Raw genomic sequence first — 21295 nt, 5'->3', positions numbered from 1 at the left:
ATGCATCTTGCAGATACAATGAAACTAATTAATGGGCGAGATGCAGATTGTTATGGCAGATGGGCACTGGTTGAGCTGGATATAGGACTAACAGTATGCGCCATCTATGGCTCAAAAGAGGATGATCCTAAACTGTTGGATGACTTGGAGGAGGAATTAGCGTCCTGGACCAATGCACTGATTATTTGTGGAGATTTGAATATACATCAGGCAGTACTGAGGGCCTCAGCAATTAACTATCAGGGAAAAAAACGTAAGTACACAGGGCACTGTCTTTACTTATGGCCAACCATGGTTTACCTGACGCTTGGAACATCAAAAATCCCTTGGAATCAGGCTATGCGCATTTTTCGTGCCCACATAAAAAGTATGTATGGCTGGAATATTTTTAGCTTCAGAGAGAATTCTGGACAAAGAAGGGATTAGGAAGCTCCTGAAGCTAATCTCAGATCATAACCCTTCGGTCCTCAATGTGACGATCCAAGTAAATCTCAAGTACCAGTATGAATGGACTTTCGATAGAACAATTATGGTGAATACCGCATATGAAAAGCTAGATAATTCGTTATTTTGACATTAATAGATACAGTGCCCCACGAGGTATTGTATGGGATGCTTTTAAAGCAGGGTTGAGGGGAGAGACCATTAGCTGTGTGGCTCATACAAGGAAACAGCAGGAAGCCCACAATAGGAGACCACTAGGGAAGCTAGCCGAAGCAGAAAAAGAGCATGTGGTAAGGATCATCCAGGGGCTAGACATAGCACAAACCCAGCTTAAAATGACAATGGTAAAGGCAGAAATAACCAGCTACTACTCCCAGAAAATCACGGAAGAGTATCAGATTCATAGGAATGAGAGCTACGAATATGGGGAATCAGTGGGGAAACTCCTAGCTTTACATATAAGACAAAGTAACCAGGAATAAGATTGCTACAATTAAAAAGGATGGGTCAATCATTACCAATGCAAATGATATAGTACGTGTAGTCCAAGAATTTTATCAGAACTTCTATTAGGATGACTGCCAGGATGCATCTGGAGTAACTCAGAGGGCGGATTTGTGTGAAAAATTTGACCAAGCTGCCAGAAAGGAATTAGAAGCAGATCTCTCTTAAAAAGGTATTAAATGTCATACACCAACACGCCTCGGGGAAAGCTGCAGACTCAGATAAAATGCCACTGGAGGTATACAAAGTCTTCCAAATTGAGCAAGCCCCTCAGTTATTAGACTTATTTTTAGGAGTTTTTAGGAGTTCAACAGATTGGCTTCCTCCGGAGCCATGGAGATGTACGGACATTGTGATCTTCCCTAAAAAAGACAAGCCTTTGGATAGCCCCTCCTAGTATCGACCGATATCGCTGATAAATATTATTGCCAAAATATATTCTAAAATTCTGGCGACTCGTTTGGGGAGGGTCATACCTCATCTGGTTACACCATGGCAACATGGTTTTATACCCGGAAGAGGCAATACCGGCCATGTTAGGTGGGCTATATCAATTTTTATTATCACCAGAGAAACTGGGAGCCAAATGGCTATGAAAAGGCATTTGATCGCGTGGCATGGAACTATTTATGGGGTACATTAGAAGTAAAGGGATTTGGCCCTCAAATGATCACTGCTATTAAGTCAATGTATGTAGACCCATATGATAGACTTCAATTAATGAGCAAAGAATCGGGTAACAAAGGTGGCTAGAGAAACAAGACAGGTATGTCCGTGTTCTCCTATTTTATTTGCCCTCAATATCAACCCATTTTTTGAGCAAATTTCACATAACCAAAAAATAAAAAGTCATCATGAAAGGCCACGAAACGAAGATATTAGCATATTAGATGACATTGCTATAGTAACAACCTATCCTAAAAGTGAAATAAAGAAGGTCGAAGCAATGGCTGGGGAATATGGACGTGGTTTAAGGATATTTACTGAATAAAGAGAAAACTCAAATAATATGTACAGAGAACATCGGCTATCAGGATACTCAGCGAGAGGGTACACACACATATCTGGGTGTTAAGATCAATCCTAAGGTACAGGGAAGTTTAACAATGAAAGAACGTTTTTACAGTATGTAATTTTTTTACTTTTTATTTCGAATGAAGGTGGTAACGATTTTTATTAATCATGCAATATAATTTAACTTGAACAATCCTAAGGTAGATCCAATTAATTTCAACCCTCTGGTTAGGAAAGTTTCCTCCGATTTAAGGCGCGTGAATGGACTATATTTGTCAATAATTGGTATGAGCAATATTCTTAAGATGGTAATGCTACCAAAGATATTATATTTATTCAGATCTCTGCCCACAGAAATCAAAGGATCCATATTGAAGGCATTGGATGCTATCCTCATAATTTTCATATGGCAATATGGGAAAGTTAGGCGCTCCCTAAAATTCCTTGGGAGAAGGATCTGCCTCAGTCCTCCCTTGATGGTACTGGGCTATGACAATAGCAGTAGACTAGAAACAACCCAGACCAATTTTTTGCTAGGTCTGTCTCGCTCGATTGATAGCCATTTACAATCAAGAAAGCATGTTATATAATTGTAAGGGTAGACAGGCTAGGAAGTGGGTACAAAATATCTGGTCCCTTATGTGGGATTGGATGAGCAATAACTATGACTTAAGATACTGGCTTGTCTCCAGCATATAGTAGATCCCTAATTAACCATTGACTAAAACAATCAGGGATTATATGAAATCTTTTAGCCTTTGTTTATACCCAAATCCATATTTATACGGATGTTCTCATACTTTTTTATACTCGAGTGCCATATAATGAATATACATATGAAATCTACGGATGAAGTACTGTACTTCTGTTCAAGATATGGTGGTATGTAATTCTAGTATTGTCATAATGTATTTGATTCTGTGCTCTTCTCTGGGGGTGTAGGGAGAAAAAAATAAACTAATTAATCTTGACTTCTGCAGAGCATAAAGAATAAGATTGGAAACCATCTTGAACATCTGTTTCTTGAGGAATAGGTTTCTTTAGGCTAATGAAAATAACAATTCTGCTATTTTTGATACCCAGGGACCAGTCTGATAGCAAACCTTGATAAACATTGTCTACGATGACAATTGAACATTGTAATGCCTTCATTTTCCTGAACCTCTGCTCCTGAAAGGGTAAGATTACTACTATTGTTGCTGCAGCTGCAACATGCATTGCATCAGCCTTCTGCTAAATAAATTATCATAACCACCGAATTTCCTAAACTGATGGCGAAAACTCTTAGTCAGATAAGAACGGACTAGTGTTCTTGCCTTTACTTTCCCTTATGAAGCATGAACTTACTCTATAAAAATCTGTGAACAGCTCTCTAAACCCAATTGTTCCATCCTGGAGTGTCTACACAGAGCAATAGAAGACCCACCAATCAAATCAAAGAATCATCTGTATCTAGGAACTCTACACAAACTGCTTGGATTCATGCACGGTTCAAAGCAAAGCGGTCTCCCCATCGATCCTGACCTGGGATTGAGTGATCCGTGATCTACCTCGATCTTCTAACCGATGCTTGCAGCCTCAATCTGAAGGGTCCCCCGACCGGAGTTGGTAAGATCCAATACCTAAAGACACCCCTGCACCCAACGCCCCATGGCTTTGGGGGGCCCAACCGACGGTCTCCAGGCATCCCCCAAGAACCCAACTTACCTCTCCTGCCGGTGGTCGCCATCAGGAAACCTCCTCGACCGAGCCTGCAGCATCTCTTCTGAACTGGAGATCTCCAATGGAATCTACAGGGCCCCCAACTCACCTTCGCACTCGGCATTCAGCCACCTTTTTGCAGCTGGTGGTGCAGCTCCTGTGCTAGTGGTGCAGCTCCTGTGCTGATTGTTGGCCTTCCAGTGCTGATCTTAACCCATGGAGCTTTGCTCCCACAACAGAGTGGCCTGCTCGTAAGCAGCCCCTGGTCAAAGGCCCTCTAGCCCCATTGGCTAACCTTTTCTTCTATAGGAACTCATGTTATGATTTTTCTCCCAAAAATGTTCTGTGGTGAACTGATTTTTGTACTGAAACCAAAGTAATGTTGCTTTAAATCCAAAACTGTCATTCTTACCTGTGTCCATGGTGTGATGTCTAGGTAGATCACCCTGAGTAGTAGAAGTAACGGAAAAGTCATCCAAAGTAATTTGAATGTATTCTGAACTGTTTTAAAAGCAAATACAAACCTGTAACAATTCCAATTTCAACTACAATTGCATTTTCTTGTAAGGTTTTGCATTTGGAAGTAGATTCTACTTGCCAGCGCCAAGTCCTGCTTGGTTCTAGAAATAAAACATAAGTACACCTTTTTAATACTTACCTAATTGGTCTGGATTCATTCCCTGAGTGTGTGTTATCAGTTCTTGTCTGAGTGTATACAATAAATGCTTAAAGCCCCCTCCTGATAAGCCTAACTGCTCGAACAAAGTTCCACAAATAGAGATGTTAGTGATTATCTAATTTCGCCTCTGCTAAACCTCTGGGGATCCACTGGACTTTGTGCACACTTTACCTTACTTTGGTATAGTATATATAGAGCCAGCTTCCTACTGCGAGACGTACTCTTCATGAAAGTCAACTTGGCTTCCCTTAACGGAATGGCTTTCATAAGCCCATGTAGTGCTATGAGATGACTCATATACCAGAATTACTCGGAGTAGAGCTTAAAGACAAAGAATTCAGTTGAATGAAAAACTGAGAGAACTCCACAACTCTGGAACCTGTGTTGATGAAGGCAGAAAAATAAGAAATTGGGTCAACAACCACAGTTTGGGACATTTGTTAAGGTTGAATTGTACAAGTTACTTACATTCGGTAACAATGTATCTGGTAGAGACGATTCTAGCCGCAGATTCCTTCACGTAGAATTATCCCCAGGCGTGAGACTGGATCCGGAAACTTTTTGCCACAGCATACCTGCGCGCCGGCATGGGGCGGCATCACGTGACTCCCCCCAGGCGGCGTCCGCGCACGTGATGTCAGCGAGGTCACATAAGCCCCACCCCGGCGCGCCTACGTCAGTTTTCTTCTGAGAACTTTTCCGCACCACAACGCGGAACCACCAGACAAAAAACTGTGGGAAAGAGTATATAAAAAGGAAAAAGACACACTAAGGAACAGTGCAACACTGCAGTGTCCAAGGGCAGGGACAGAAGAAAGAACAGAGCAAAGCCCAGAGTGGCCACCCTGCCAGAACATAGACAGCGCCCCACCCTCTCCCTCGGAGACAAGGAACCTGCGTAAAAAGACATGACACATGTAGTAGGCCTACAACCCTCACCCCTGAAACAAGGAAGGAGAGACAGTCCCAACAGGCAGGACCAACCCACCTCCAAGCCACCGCAGCATAGAGGGCAACCACCCCCCAAGAAAAACGGGTGAGGCATGACCCAGAGGAACCCGCCTCAGAGGTTAGCAGAGGGGCCAGGACCCCAAGCAGCAAGAGGAAGGGAAGGGAAGGAGGGCGGGCAGAGATTGAAGGCAAACCCCCTCAATCTGGAGCAGCCAGAGTCGCGGGGCATAGGAGCACTGTAACCCTATCTTCCAAAGAACCAAAGAGGAGGAATGAACAGCAACAAGACGGAGCCACCATCAAGAGCAAAAGAAGGTACTCGGAGCTGACATAATCCCCCACTGGGAGGCGAGTACCGAAGACCAGCCCAGGGGTCCTCGCAGAACGGGGAGGAAGGGTGGGCCGTGAATCGGCTCTACCAGATACATCGTTACCGAAGGTAAGTAACTCAGACATCTGATAGAGACTACTAGCCGCAGATTCCTTCACGTAGAATAGATACCCTAGCAATACCCATGGGGAAGGAGGGTCTGCGAGAGGACCCCGCCAGTCTGGACAGGACAGAGGGCCCACAGGGGACCAGACCTGTAGACAAGGGAAGTAATCTCGTCCCTTCCAGGCAAGAGGACCCCCACAAGTCGAACACCAGCAGCCCGAGGGATGTAGGAGGAGGAAGGAAGAGTGAAGAGGCCTGTACACTCACAACAGAGGAACCAAGGGCAAGGCCGGAGAGGCCGAATCACCATACTCCACCCGCAAGGCAATAGAGCTCCCATTCAATGCCAGGACAGGCAGAGGAACAAGAAGAGAAAGAAGAAGCCTAGAGGGCCCGAGGAAACAAGGGAAGAGGCGAGCCCACCCAAGGGGAAGGCAACAGGCTAGCTAGAAGGGCACCCAGAGGCATAACCGCCAGAAGAACACAGAAACATCCCAGCTCTCAGCAAAAGAGCAGGAAGGAGAGGAAATGTCCGGACCCACCACTACCAGGGTCGCGCACACAACCTCAAGAAGCAATAGCAACAAACAGAAACGCCATTGAGAACAGGCACCCGAAAGCAACCGCACTCCCCAGCAGAGCTTAGCTATATAACAGCTACCACTACCCCACACAGAGTACGGTAAGTCCCAAGAAATGTGAACCCTCTTTGGAAGAACTTCCGCAGCAGAGGAGAAAACAAAAGAGTCACGGGGGAAAAACAGCCCCACGGAAGGCTTGACAGCAGCCCAAAGAAAAAAGAATGCTTAATCTCAGGGCCAAGTCTGTGTAACAACTCCAGCGAAAACACAAACAGTCAACAAAGGGCCGTCCAGCAGCCAACAATGCCAAAGTTCCAGCAAGGAGGACCCAATGGCCAGAAAACACAATCTACAGCAAGGGCCATCCGCCCAAAAAGGCTCAAAACCAGCTCGACCCCGCAGTCACTGAGGAGGAGAAGAATAAGGCGGAGGAGGAGAAGAATAAGGCAGAGGAGGAGAAGAATAAGGCAGAGGAGGCGGAGGAGGACGGAGCCCTGCCAGGAACCTCTGGATGGCAGAGTCTGCCGGGGCATGGAACCACAGGCTGCCATCAAACAGAAGGTCTAAGAGCCGCTCCCGAATATTTTCAGGGAATACGCCGTCCCTAAGCCAAGCATGGCGACGGAGGGCGACTGAGGAAGCCATGGCCCCGCCCAGCACCTCCGAGATGTCCAGAGTGGAGCGGAGAATAAACGCTGCTAGCTCCCGGCCATCCAAAGCATGATGTCGTAAGTCCACCTGAACAGTCTCCTGGGAATGTGCAGAGCCCAGAGACTCAGCTGAGTCCCACAAACAAGAGGAGGCCCTAGCCAAAACACACAAGGTGTTGAGGGCCCGCAAGGCAGCACTGGTCGAGGCGAACATGCTGCGCCCCTAAGAGTCCAGTCAGCGGACCTCCCGGGACGGCGGAGTCACTAGCGGTGGCAGGGAGGGAAATGCGGTCCGCAAGGGAAAGGCACGCCGGGTCACACGGCGCCGGGTGGTGTCGGTGTAGAAGGTGTTGAAGCGGGACGCCTCCAAGCCACCGTCAGGGAAGAAAGAAGCGAACCTTCAAAGGGGAGCAAGATTTCCCTCCCACCAGAACCCTGGTGGATAACCTCCAAGAGATGGTCCGCCGGGAAATGAGCAATCGGGTCCCCAATGTGCAGAATGACCACAGCCGTGGACATCGCGTGAATGAAGGCCGCACCCGCCTCCATAGGGCCCTGCGGAGAAGAAAGCAGTTCCTCCGTGGATGATGGCTGCAGACTAAGGCGCCAAAGCCAAGCGGGATGGGCAGAGGCCAGACCTAGAACCCAGGAAGTACTGTAGAATGGGGGACCTGCCGGTGAAAAAGACACCACACGGCGGGCAGTCTCCTGGTAAGAGGATACCAATATGCAGCCAGCCTCCGGAGAAGAGGGAGCGTCCGAAGACGAATCCGCGGTGCGACCTCTGTGTGGAGCCGTAGAGTCCACACCCCGAGGCAGGACGCCAGCACTATCCGGCGCTGAAGGAGTGACCGGATAGGACTCCTCCAAGTCACACCACGCCAGGGACCAGAGTGGAGCCGGAGCCGAAGTGGCCAGGGGGGGGGGGGGGCAGCCGCCCGCGTGGAGGAACAAGAGGGACTGGGGGAGTGACACGAAGCCCTCCGCCTGCCTCAGCCCAGAATGTTGCAGAAGCGGTCCAGAGTCCCCACCCCACCTCGACCCAGAGAGGGACGAAGAGAGGTCACCGACCCCTGTGGCGCTGCCTGAAGCAGGCACAGACACCGTGGCGGCATCAGCTCAGCCTTGGACGAGGCCTTCGCCTGTACAGAGGGCCGAGCGGGGCTCGGAGATGCGACCTGAGCCCCGGCGACCTCCCACGACACCACAGGGACTCCGCGGGAGTTTGCGGCGAGGCACAGGCGCCGTGGCCTGAAGGAGGGACCCTAGAGGGGCCGCACCCCAACAGTACCACATCCTCCAAGCCTGGATGCGAACCAGTCGGCGCCGGAGCCGTAGAGGGCCCTGCACGAGGCAAGGGACCCGCCGACACCCCAGGAGGGAAAGGAGGAGGAGACGCCAGCACGCCTCACAATCAGTGGTGCAATGATCCTCCCCCAAACACCACATACAATTGAGATAAGGGTCTGTCGCCGACATAAGACGCCCACACGACGTGCAAGTTTTGAAGCCCGAAGACATTCGCACACTGTTCCACCAAGACAGAAGACAATGGTGAAGAAAAATGGGCCCCAAACAGGCCCGCAGCAAGACCAGATCCGCATTGCACGCGGAAAAGGAAAAACTGACGTAGGCGCGCCAGGGTGGGGCTTATGTGACCTTGCTGACGTCACGTGCGCGGACGATGCCTGAGCGGAGTTGCGTAATGCCCCCCCCCGGCGCGCAGGGATGCTGTGGCAAAAGGTTTCTGGATCCAGTCTCACGCCTGGGGATATATTTTCCCTCCTCCCTCCCTCTCCCTCTCTCAACCTCTCCCAACCTTTCCCTCTCCCAACCTCTCCCTCTCCCAACCTTTCCCTCTCCCAACCTCTCCCTCTCCCAACCTTTCCCTCTCCCAACCTCAACCTCTCCCTCTCTCAACCTCTCCCTCTCTCAACCTCTCCCTCTCTCAACCTCTCCCTCTCTCAACCTCTCCCTCTCTCAACCTCTCCCTCCCTCAACCTCTCTCAACCTCTCCCTCCCTCAACCTCTCTCAACCTCTCCCTCCCTCAACCTCTCTCAACCTCTCCCTCCCTCTCTCCACCTCTCCCTTCCTCTCTCAACCTCTCCCTCCCTCTCAACCTCTCCCTCTCTCAACCTCTCCCTCCCTCTCTCAACCTCCCCCTCCCCCTCCCCACCTCAACATCCCCCTCCCCATACTCCTCCCCCTTCCCCTCACCCTCTCTCCCTCTCCCTCTCTCTCAACCTCCCTCTCTCTCAACCTCTCTCCCTCTCCCTCCCTCTCCCTCCCTCCATCTCTCCCTATTTCTCCCTCTGTCTCACTCAGACTGTCTCACTCCCTCTCTCTCACTCACTCTGACTGTCTGTCTCTCCCTGTCTCTCTCGCTCAGTCCCCCTCCTCGTCTGTCCCCCTCCTCGCTCTGTCCCCCTCCTCGCTCTGTCCCCCTCCTCGCTCTGTCCCCCTCCCCGCTCTGTCCCCCTCCCCGCTCTGTCCCCCTCCCCGCTCTCTCCCCCTCCTCGCTCTCTCCCCCTCCTCGCTCTCTCTCCCTCCTCGCTCTCTCCCCCTCCTCGCTCTCTCCCCCTCCTCGCTCTCTCCCCCTCCTCGCTCTGTTCCCATCGCTCTCGCTCCCTCCCTCTCTCTCCCTCCAATTGCTTCTCAATTTCCCGGCTTGCCTTTTGATTCTTTGTGTTTATTGCATAGCTGTTACATTTTTGGTGTGTGGAGCTTTGCTGCAGCCACCTCTTTCAGTATAAATGTTTTCGGCTCAGTTTTAGCAATCTCCCAGCACTCCTTTCACATGTTCCTGTGGGCTTATTTGCCTCACCAGAGGCAGGTTTGATCAAGCGGTGCACTATTTTCAGTTTCTTTTCAGGGCCTGTCTGCTGTTGGCGTCTTCAGGTTGGCTCTGTCTGGGAAAGTATTTTCCGGTCTCTTGCTCAATCCCCAACTTCTGGAGAAGTTAGTGATTGTTAATGTGGGTAAAACCTTCAGTCGGGTGCTTATTTCTAAAACCTGTAAGCTTGTGCTACATCGCCTAGCATATGTCTGTTAAAATCTAATTTATTGGTTTTGGGTAAACCTGGACATAACGTGATGATCTTTTGTATCCGCTATTAAAGGTTGGATACAGTGGTGAGCGGCACAACTTGGTACATATACAGCATATGAATGTTCGCCTGTTCAGTAAGTGAGCTGGTACATAGGTCTATCTTAAATACATATCATAGATTAGCTTTGGGTAATATCGGTAGTCGCTTAGCAACAAAGTACAGCTTGGTAATGATTTTAGTGAGTGTCCGTTATGTGGTAGTCTGCAAACTGGGGAGGCGGGTAGTAAAGAACTGGGACAAAGTAAAACGTAACAGGGGTTTGTCACCCTCTTCATCTGCCTGTGTGTGCCTGGGCTGAGACAGCTTCCTGGCACATACACACAGCCGCACCCGAGCACTTCACAGGTCTTTAAAAGACCATTTGTATGCTAATGAGGCTTTTGTATTTCACCTCTTAGCGCCCCTGCAGCTGCACTCTGACTATCACTGGAATGCCTGGCCCCCACAGAGCAGCAGAGTCTCTCAGAGACGCGGCGCTCAGTGTTTGCTATCACTCTTTATTTTTTTTTGTTTTAAAACAAAGGTAAATTGTCTGCAAGGTCCGCGGGCCACCAGGGAAGGCTTGCCGGGCCGCCACCGGCCCGCGGGCCGTACTATGAGTGAGACTAGAGAGATGGATCAGTTACCATCAGTGCTAGTAACTGATCAATGGTACTATTGATACATACCGCTGTGACTCGCAATTAGGCAGAGGCACTCCTCTCATGGCCTCTATCGAGATTCGTAATGTAACGCAAAAATACTTTTGTGAGCCTGAACTATTTTCCCAAACACAAAATAGGTTTAGTAAATAGTCAAATGATATTTCGCAGTCCCATATGCTGTGATCTTAAAAATTGGAGTGGGGTCGCAAAATGGTTTTAAACGTGTCCTATGTGATTTTGTGTTTCCAACATGGGAAAATAGTATTTCACTCTGCTTTCTTTTAGGTGCTATTGTCCAGCCTTTTATCCATAACTTAGTATTATTTTCTATAAGTGAAATCTCATTTTAAAATTAAATCATGCATGCATACAGAGACATAGGCTATACATACACAAATGAGACAAACAGTGGGGAGAATCTAGATGTATAAAATGTAACTGGAGGAAAACCTCAAAAAGTACAATCAGCTACTGAGACAACACTGCCCAGTGTGTTTGTTTAATCATTTTGCCAACCAGAGCTCACTCCAAAGGGAAAGTCTCACTTATTTATTTTCCTTTTTAAGCAATGTTTAACAGTTAAACGCCTCCGAAGAGCAGATGATTGCCACTACTGAACACAAAGCCCCAGCTTTGAAGCCTTGGGCATCTGTCCGTGGACAAGTTTTGGTTTACATGCCAACATATGTTGCCTTAGCCTGACTCGCATATCCTTTCATTAAATTAGCTTGATCAAATTGACCTGTTTCCAGATAAAGAAATATGGTTCTGCAATGGACAACCAAGCCAACAGTAAAATCTAAGCAGAAAAAAAGAAAAATAATGTTTACATGATACCTTATTATTAATGTCCTCAGATTCCTTACATAGATCCTTTAATAATTCAGTCAGCATGCTGAACTTGTTGAACATGTCACAATAGGGAATGTCTAAAGCGCAGAAATCCAACATGAATGTCATCTAAGGAAAATGGAAAAAATTCAATTAACCGTAAAACTCTGAGGCATAATAACACACAGACATATACAGAGAACACTTAATGGGTAACATGGTTTAATATGGTCTCCGAGGGGTACATCTGACATCAACCATGACTGTGAAGACAAATGGTTTGTAAATGTCACCTGACGCCCGAGAAGGCAATTCAGGACAAAATTATACATGGTCTCCGTTTTTATTTCTTATATTATGTGTTTATTTTGAGGTAGCTAGGTTTTCTTCAAAGTGCAGCCAGGAATTGGCTATGAGTGGAATGAGAATGTTTATGCTTTGATCACCTTTGCTGTATAAAATATTAATACACCAATGGGCAAAGGTGAGGGTCAGTGGCTTTAGGTGATTCTGTGGTTACAGTATTTACTGCAAAATTATGGACTTACTGCATTTACCACAGAATTTAGAATATTTTTTGATTTCACTAAAAATGCCCTTAAATCGTTGAAAACAATACTGACAGAGAACATGCCACATAATTTGCATTTGGAGATACATAACTTAAGATAACCCTGCAGCATAATTTGGCTCTCTCTGTGGCACAGTCTTAATAATGTTTAAGCTCTGCAGAGTAGTTTGAGGTCTGTCATTATGATGATGAAATCTGTATTTCATGGTAATCATTAAATATTTCCTGGTTGATACCACATCATACACACAGACGCTCGAGTTCTCACATTTTCTAGCTCAATGAGGGAATCGTTCATCAAGGGTTTTCTTTTTTTTTTTTTGCATGCTGGTACTTGGGACCTCTTAATATAATCCACTACAAGTACCAAAAAGAAGAAACAAAACCTGGAATGAACAAGCTTTTCCTACATGGGCCTAAGGAACCTGAATGCTCTATTAATACACAAAAGAATAGAAGTTCAAAGACTCACCAACTGTGAAATACATGTATTAAAGTGCTTGTTAAACAGAACAAAAAAAACTAAGCCTCCCATGTCATGAAATGCCAATGTGACAAAAGAATGCTCTGAAGGGGACACAAAGTGACATCATAATGCTCTACATACCAAGCACCTTATTTAAATACACTAACAAAACTGTAACTCGCAATGATGATCGTGATGCCGATTAGCAAGGTCCCAAGGTATTTTTAGTAGCTGTAAATAACTTTGTGCTAGTCACCGTCATAACTTTAATCCCCATTTAATACTTTCAAGAAATATATCAACTTCAAAAAGAATCACCCCTTCAGTCTTATCTACATTTACTTACCAGTTGACGAGTTGCCATAGCAAAGACAGAATTACTTAATTTTTCAATGATCTCTTTGCCACTGTGCTGGGACAAGAGGTATTCTAAATTGCTCCGTGTACTGGAAAGAAACTGTTCCACATCTATAATGACAAGGTATAACAAAAATAGGAAATTAAGGGTTTCAAAAGGTTATTTGATGTTGAATAACATAGGAATTAGCAATCAAAATAAACTTCTGCTGACAATGAATTACCTCTGAGCACGAAAACCACCAACCTGCTCATCCAAAATGGGCAGTCAGGGCAAATACTTATCTGGCTGGTTTAAACACCTTTCTGTTACACTGAATTATCTATAATGTTCCAATACACTACCTCCAAAAAACGTCAATGGCTGACTGAGGGACCTTAAATAAAAACCTTAAGAATCTCTGCTGTCATACATAATGGAAATTACATACCTACAGTTCAATGCTAAAAAAAATCTACGTTTTCAGAGAATACTTTGTATCATTTTTGTTTCAATGGCTTTTAATCATAACCCCAGTTGCATTTGGTAAATGTAAAATCCTGGAGTGATCAGAAGTATGATAAAGGCTTAAAAAGAAACAATCACCTAACAACACCAAATTTACATATGAGCTGTGCTCTGAATCACTCAACCGCATGTACACCACGGTTTATAAGGACTCATTTTAGAGTCCTTACGACCTTCAAATTTTTAGGTGAAAAGAAAATTAGTTACCTACCTGTACTTCTCCAGTATTGGATCTTTCATAGATTCACATGCTTGAATCAGAATAAAAAGCAGTATACCAATAACAGCACTATAATACCATATAAATCTATATTTGGAGGGCGGTGGGAAAAAACGGTAAAAGAGGCTCACCTTACTGAAACAGATATCTTAACACTGCTTGTCCTAAAGCCGCATGAGCCTTGTGAGTCTCACCAAGGCAATGTTTTGTAAATGCATGCCTGTTGGACCATGTTTCTACTCTTCAGAAATGCTATATGGGTACCCCAGCGAAGTGAGTAGTAGATGCAGACACAGCCATGGTGGAATGAGCTTTGCCCTTGTCTTGAAATGGCTTTCCAGATTGCAAGTGGCAACATTGTATAGTCGATGCAATCCATCTGGCAACAGTATCCATCTGCCAACAGTCCGTTTTGTTACAGGAAGACCTTTTTCTGATACCAGCGTAAGCCAGAAACAGTTGATCCGATATGTGGATTTGGTGGGTTTTTTTAAAGGTAAAACTTTAGGCATCTTTTGACATCCCGCGTGTGTAGACATTTTTCTGCAATTGTTGGGAGGATTTGGAAAGAATGTTCGTAAGAAGATTGGCTCGTTTAGGTGGAAGTCTGACAGCACTATGGGAAAAAACTTAGGATTGATTCAAAGTATAACACTGCCTGCTTTGAATTGAAGGAAAGGTCACTTACTCTTTTGGCTGATGTGAGAGCCACTAGAAATGCAGTTTTCCAAGTCAAGTATTTCAATTCCACCCTGTGAATGGGCTCAAATGGTGGTTTCATTAGCAGACCCACTACTACATGTAGGTACCACGATGGTGGAGGATTTCGTACTGAAAGGAAGGCCCTAAATAGGCCTTTAAAAAAAACTGTTTTACAATGTGATTAGACCATAGATAAGGTGTATTAATGGATAGCAAAATCCTGGAGCTTGATTCTTGGTGCACCCTGATGGAAGAATGAGTCAAACTGTATCTTGCTAGTTGGAGCAGATATGGGAGGATTTGCTCCTGTGGTGAAGTGAGAGGGTGGACATTAGAGTATGCACACCAAATGCATAGGAGTTTCCATTTGAATTTATAGGTTCTGTTGGTTGTTTTATTTCTTGCTTTGGCCAGGATTTCTATGTAGTCTGCAGAAATGTCTATGTTGAAGAACTCATGGAACTCAGGAGCCAAGCGATAAGTGAAGAGAAGTCAATCAGGATGATAGACCTGGCCCTGGTTGATGGTGATACAAAAGGGGATGATGGACGGAGCGTTTGAGCAAATCAAACATTCACCCCCAGTCAACTGATCTGGGTTTAATCCATCACCATTCTTTAGCTCACTCAGCCACCCCAGTTCAGACATGGCCATATGCAAATCAGTCTGACCCTGTGCCTCATGGGAACAGTCCAGCCCGAACTGCCAAGCCAGGTCTTCCCTGGACCGGAAACAAGCATCCATAGGCAGAATCTCTTCCATTTTGCTTTATATGTCTTGTTAGTGCTTGGTGCTCGAGCCTGAGACAAAACCTCCCTACACTCCTTGGGGAGATTAAGATGTTGGAATTCCCTGTATTCAGGAACCACGCTGTCAAGTGAAGCGAAGTCGGATCCGGATGCAGCACCTGACCCTGAGACTTCGATAACAGGGACCGAACTAGTCACAGGCGAATGGGATGATCCTGGGAGAGCAGGAGGAGTTCCGTGTACCAGAACTGCCGGGGCCACGCCGGTGCAATCAGAATCATCTTGCACGGTTCCGCTTTGATCTTTCTGAGTAACCTCGGTATTAGGGTTATTGGCGGAAAAGCGGAAAAAAATGCGCCGTACCAGGCAATCGAAAGTGCGTTCCCCAAGGATCCCGGATGGTGATCCTTGCTTGCGAAGAACCGGCATTTGGTGTTCTCCGGAGACGCAGAGAGGTCTATGATCGGGGTCCCCCAGACCGAGAACACCTCCTCCAGAATGGACTGATCTAACTCCCATTCGTGATTGGCTGCTTTTTGACGGCTTAATGCATCCGCTGTGACGTTGAGCATACCTGCCAGGTGTTCTGCTCTCAGAGTGACATTGTGAAGAATCGCCCAATCCCAAATTCGTTGAGCTTCGTGTGAAAGAGTTAGGGACCGTGTCCCCCCCTGCTTGTTGATATAGTGCATGGCCGTTGTATTGTCCGTCCGGACCAGCACAAGGTGATTTTGAATTCTTGGGAGAAAAGCTTGCAAAGCTAGTCGGATGGCAGTCAGCTCCAGCAGGTTGATGTGGTACTGGCGCTGCTGGGGATCCCAGTGCCCACTGACTTGCAGCTCCTGGAGCACTGCTCCCCAGCCTTCTAACGAGGCATCCGTGGTTAGGACCATAGGAGACGGAGGAAGCCTGAAAGACAGACCCTCTGCGATGTTGCTCCTCACTATCCACCATTCGCTTGCCTCCTTCATTTCTGGTGTTATCAAAATGTTGTCGTTGAAGGAGCCTTCTGCTTGGCGCCATTGCTTGTCGAGTTGCTCTTGCAGAGGACGCATTTGAGCCTGCAATACGGAATCAATGGTATACAAGATGAAATCGATCCGAGCAGAGAGTTGTAGAGCCGTACTGACAGGGATCTCCTCTTTAGCACTTGGCGAGCCGAGAGCATTAACTTGTTCTGACGCTCGTCCGAAGGATAAGCTTTGCACTGTTCTGAGTCCAAAATGGCCCTAGGAACTTTGTTGACCTGGATGGTTGCAGAACTGACTTGCTTCTGTTCAGTTGAAGGCCCAGGTGATCGAACAATTGAATGCAAGTTGCAATGGCCTTGGAAGTTTCCTGGAAAGAAGGAGCTTTGACTAGCCAGTCGTCCAGATGCGGGAAAACTTTCAGAGACTGTTTCCTGAGGAAAGCTGCCGGCTCCGGGGCCAACACCTTTGTAAAGATTCTTGGTGCAGATCGAAGACCAAACGGAAGCACTTTGAATTGGAAATGGCTCTTGCCTACTGTGAAGCGCAAATATTGCCTGTGAGCTGGGTGGATCGGTATGTGGAAGTACGCATCCTCTAAATCCAGGGTCGCTATGAAATCCCCTGGGTTCAGAAGACGAAGAATATCCTGGAGAGTGACCATCCTGAAGGACAGTTTGATGAGGTAGGTGTTGAGCTCCCGTAGATCTAATATGGGGCGCCAAGTCTCTGTAGTCTTGCAAACCAGGAAGAACCTGGAATAAAAACCTTTTCCCCTCTGTGAGAGAGGTACCGGCTCTATTGCCCCCTTGATGAAAAGTTGGTGGGCTTCGAGACGTAGCAGTCCCAGACGTTGAGATCGACTGGTGCCTGGAGCTCTTGTTGGAGGAAGATCTTGAAATTCCAACGTATGGCCACTCTGAACAATATTCAGCACCCACTGGTCTGATGTTATAATTCTCCAGCTCTCTAGACAAAAAGATATCCTGCCCCCCCATTGATGTCCTCGGGGAGGAAGGAGCAGCAGTAAGAGCCAAGAGGCAGCTATTGCCTCTTGGAATTGTCGCGTCCTTGCCGATTCTGACGTCCTCTCTGAGATTGACGAGAGAAAGAAGCCGACTGGCCCTGGTGTTGGTTAGGATACTGCGGTTTGTATGATTGTGAGGATTGCGAAGAATATCTCTGTTGGTTGCCACCCCTATAAGAGGAGAAACCCCTTCCTCTTGCCCCTCTAAATGGGACCTTACGGTAATTCAGAGACCCCAAGGACTTTGCTGTGTCTGTCCTTTTTAATACTTTGAAGGGCCTCATCGACATGCTTCCCAAAAAGCATTTCTCCATCAAATGGAAGGTCCAGGATTTTGTTTTGGACTTCTTGGCGAAACCAGGTCGCCCACAACCAGCTTTGTCATCGTAAGACAGCTGAACCATCCAGAGTACGAAAAGCCGTAGAAGCGATGTCCATAGCACAATCTATGACCTCTGAAGAAGATCTTTCTCCCTCCATGAGCACCTTTTTGGCCTCCTCTCTTGATGATTCTGGCAGCAGTTCTATAAACGGGGCTAAGTCACACCACATCTGGCAATCGTACCTGCCCAAGATGGCCAGAGCATTCGCCGTTCGAACGAGGAGACTGGCCATAGAGGAAAATCTCTTGCCCACATTGTCTAAGCGCCTTCCTTCCTTGTCCGGAGGTATAGTAAGAGGCGTGGAAGGATTCTTGGATTTACTCTGCGCCACTTGCGATATGACAGAATCCGGTTTAGGTTGTCCAAGGAGGCACGCTGGACTGCCATCAGGGGCCTTATATTTCTTCTCCAACCGGGGAAGAACAGGAATGACAGTGGCCGGGTTCTGCATAACGTTGACTCCTTCCGTCCATACATGTTCTATTATAGGAATCGATCTGACTGACTTTTTGAATGGTTCTTTAAAGTCATAAAGGAAACAGTCTGACTGCACTGTTGTGATTGGCAGACCACATCTTTTAGATGCCCTCTCCATGAGGTTATGGAAACTCCCAAAGTCAGCCAGAGGAGAAGTAGCATTATCCTGTCCTGCGGAATCAGGATCCGGATGGTCACCATCATCATAATCCAAGCCAGGGTCATTTATAGGATCCCCTGAACGTCCTCATCTGAAGACACATCATGCAACACCTCTCGAGATTCCTCTCTGGTTTCAGGTTCCACAGCCCGTGTGACCACCATTGTCACGATGATTGCAGATGTCGGGGTTACAGTTGGAGAAGGAGGGCATTCCGATTAAACTGCTGGTGGATTCGGAAATCTATTTCTATAGTCTTGCAACATCAATTGCAAATCCTAAACCAGGGAGGCTGGCATGGCCACCATGTCCTGACCCAAGCCTCGAGGAGGTTGTTCCTGCTGAACATACTGGTGTTCGTAGTACTCCTCAGTATCTGTTTCTTGACATTTCACATTCAAATCCGAGGGACTAATGGCATCCCCATACTGGATGTCGCCACCCTCTTCCTCAGATTCATCATCCAGCAGCATACTAGGTAGCAGAGATGTAACTCTCCTTGGAGAAGTCATCTCTGGTGTAATCTGCTGCTTCCTTGTGGAAATCTGAATTTTTTGAATCGTCGACGACATCGTCGACGGAGTCGTCGTCGAAAGAAACGAGGAAACCAACGTCGTCGAAGGATTCGTCGAAGGAACCGTCAACGCTGGGAAGGTCTTCGTCGACGGAGCTTGTCGTCAGCAACATCACAGCCACCGTCGTCGACGTCGTTCTAGTCGTCGAAGCGGCCGTCGACAGTATCTTTGTTGACATGATCGTCGACGTCGAGTTGGTAGCTATCGTCGACGAACAGGAAGTCGTTTTAAACGTCGATGCAGCCAAGAAAAGTGTCGTCGTCACAGCCGCCGTCGACGGAGCTATCGGCATACTCAAATCCTTATGAGAAACAGTCGACGACGTACCTGCAGATCTCGTCGTCGATGGACGCTGTTTCTTGTGCTGCTTGGTCTCTGGAGTGACCGTAGAGATTTTCTTACTCTCCTTCTCTTTCTGGGAAGATTGTGAAGGAACAAAAACCTCCTTTCTCACCTTCTTTGCTGTGTCCTTCTCAGCAGCCTGTTCCAGCCTCTCCTTTTCACCTCGGTGAGGAGATTTCATGGGACTAACCCTACCAGGTCTGGTAGGCCCCCTGGGCTTTGACAGGGGGCTCAGATGAAGTAGAGGGAGGAGACCTACCCCTCTTTTTAGATCTTCTGGAAGAAGCCATCGATGCAGAATCCTCCTCATCTGAGGACAGTACTTCCTTCCGTGCCTTCATCTTCTCTAGCCAGGTCAGCAATCGGCCCTCCCTGTCTCTCAAAGTCTTTGTTGAAAAGGTCCTACAGATTTTACAATCTGTGGCCTTGTGGGCAGGATACAAGCAATCAATGCAGTCTTCATGCTCGTCTTCCACAAAAAGCCTCTTTTTTGCACAGGTAGCACAAGCGCTGAATAAAGCCTTCTTCTCTTTGTCAGCCATTGTAGATTTTGAAGAAAAAGGTTGAAGAATAGAGTTGAATTGAAAGAAAACTGAGCAGAGCTCAGTGGAGACTCCCTTGCACAACGTGCGGTAGAAAATCTGAGGCTCTGAGGCTCTCTCAGGAAGGTTCTATGGGGTGAGGCTATTCTGATTGGTTCTTGAGAAAGTTTGGGCTCTTTTACACAAAGATGGTGATATGCTACAAAATGAGATGAGGCCTAGGCCTAATTTTCTCTTTTGTACCTATGGTACTGATATTTTCTATTTACCGAGGCTCCCATTCCGACAACGGGGAATGATACAAAGCATGGGAATCTATGAAAGTTCCAATACTGGGGTAATTGCTTGTTATGATGCAGATGGATGTGGCTGTTGATGCTTGCTGAAATGTAGGAGCTTTTATGGGGCAATTGTCCAAATATGTTAACATTTTTGACTCCTTGCTGTATGAAATGGGCAGCTACTGGAGCTAGCATCTTTGTAAAAATTCTGGGGTAACATATTAGCCCAAAAGAAAGGACTTTGAACTGTAAGTGTGTGCCAGCTACCTGGAAACAGAAGTATCTGCGATGTTTCAGGTGTATGGGAACGTGGAAGTAGGCGTCCTGACGGTTAAGGCGCTCGACCTCGTACCTGGGGATCTGGGTTCGAGTCTCGGTAACGACGCCAAGCATCCTGTGATTCTGGGCAAATCACTTAATCTCCCTGTGCCTAACAAAAATAAATGTGTGTATTCATGTAACGTAACTGCTGCTATGTAAAGCGCTCCGATACCCGATTCGGTTCGGGTCAAGTTCGCGCTATATAAAACTCTGCAAAAAAAAAAAAAATCTGCTATTGAGAGGGTGTCCTGAACTGTCACCATGGGGAAGGGCTGCTTCTTTAGAAATGTGTTCAACTTTCGTAGGTCTAGAATTAAACACCAATCTCTTGAGGGTTTTTTGACTAGAAAGAAATGCGAGTAGAATCCGAATCCCTTCTGATGGTTTGGTAGGAATTCTATTGCTTCTTTTTGTTGCATGAGAGAGATCTGTTCTAGGTGCTGGGCACCATCCCACGGATCCGCAAGACCAGGACAGCAGGAGGATCCTTCTGATAAAAAGGAAGGATCTCAAAACCTGGTTCTTCAGCTGAACACCAGCGCCCGGTCAGATCAGTAGCCCCCTATTCTCCCCACCGCACCTTAAGACCCTCATGGGAGAGTAGTCGCGCTATATAAACCTTGACTGATTGATTGATTGGGCTAAGCGAGGGGTAGGTGCTAGTTTTTTTTTTTGAGAAACTCCAGGATGTGCCTTCAGGAGATCACATCGAGTACCCACATGTCGGATGTTATCTTGGACTAGTGGTGAAGATGGTTTTAAATTCGACCTCTCCCTTGGGCTTAGGGAGGAGAAGGAGTACCAGACACTATTCTGAGGTCACTGCTTCCTGGTAGAATCTCTTCCTCGGGTACCCAATTTACATTTTGTTGCGTGTTTATAAGCAGCCGCTGGTGGCTGTCTGTATTGCAGCTGTAGACTATAGTTGGGTGGTATTGAGTTTGGCTTGGCTGATATTGTTGCCTGTATGGTTGATAACCACCTCTTAAGGAATAAGTCCCTCTGTCCTTGGTGCCCCAAAAAGGCTGCTTTTTATATCGGGAGTTCCAAGGGACCTTTGCGGTATCTGTGTCAGCCTTGTTGGATTGTAGGACATCATC

The 21295-nt window shown here is 46.8% G+C and overlaps 1 protein-coding gene across 1 annotated transcript in view; it reads right to left on the bottom strand.

Moving 5' to 3' along the window:
* Window positions 1-21295, bottom strand: part of ZZEF1 (zinc finger ZZ-type and EF-hand domain containing 1) — a 1627273-nt gene that overhangs the window by 1170045 nt on the left and 435933 nt on the right. The window contains exons 20-21 of the mRNA XM_078679684.1: window positions 12930-13051; window positions 11553-11675 (exon numbers count right to left, since the gene is read on the bottom strand). Coding sequence (XP_078535810.1) covers window positions 11553-11675; window positions 12930-13051 — 245 coding nt within the window. The remainder of the gene's footprint in view (window positions 1-11552; window positions 11676-12929; window positions 13052-21295) is intronic.

The sequence above is a fragment of the Lissotriton helveticus genome, chromosome 3_1 (genome assembly GCF_964261635.1).
Source record: "Lissotriton helveticus chromosome 3_1, aLisHel1.1, whole genome shotgun sequence".
Classification (NCBI taxonomy): Eukaryota; Metazoa; Chordata; class Amphibia; order Caudata; family Salamandridae; genus Lissotriton; species Lissotriton helveticus.
Note: the sequence above shows the minus strand (reverse complement) of the source record. Positions and strands in the feature narration are given on the sequence as shown.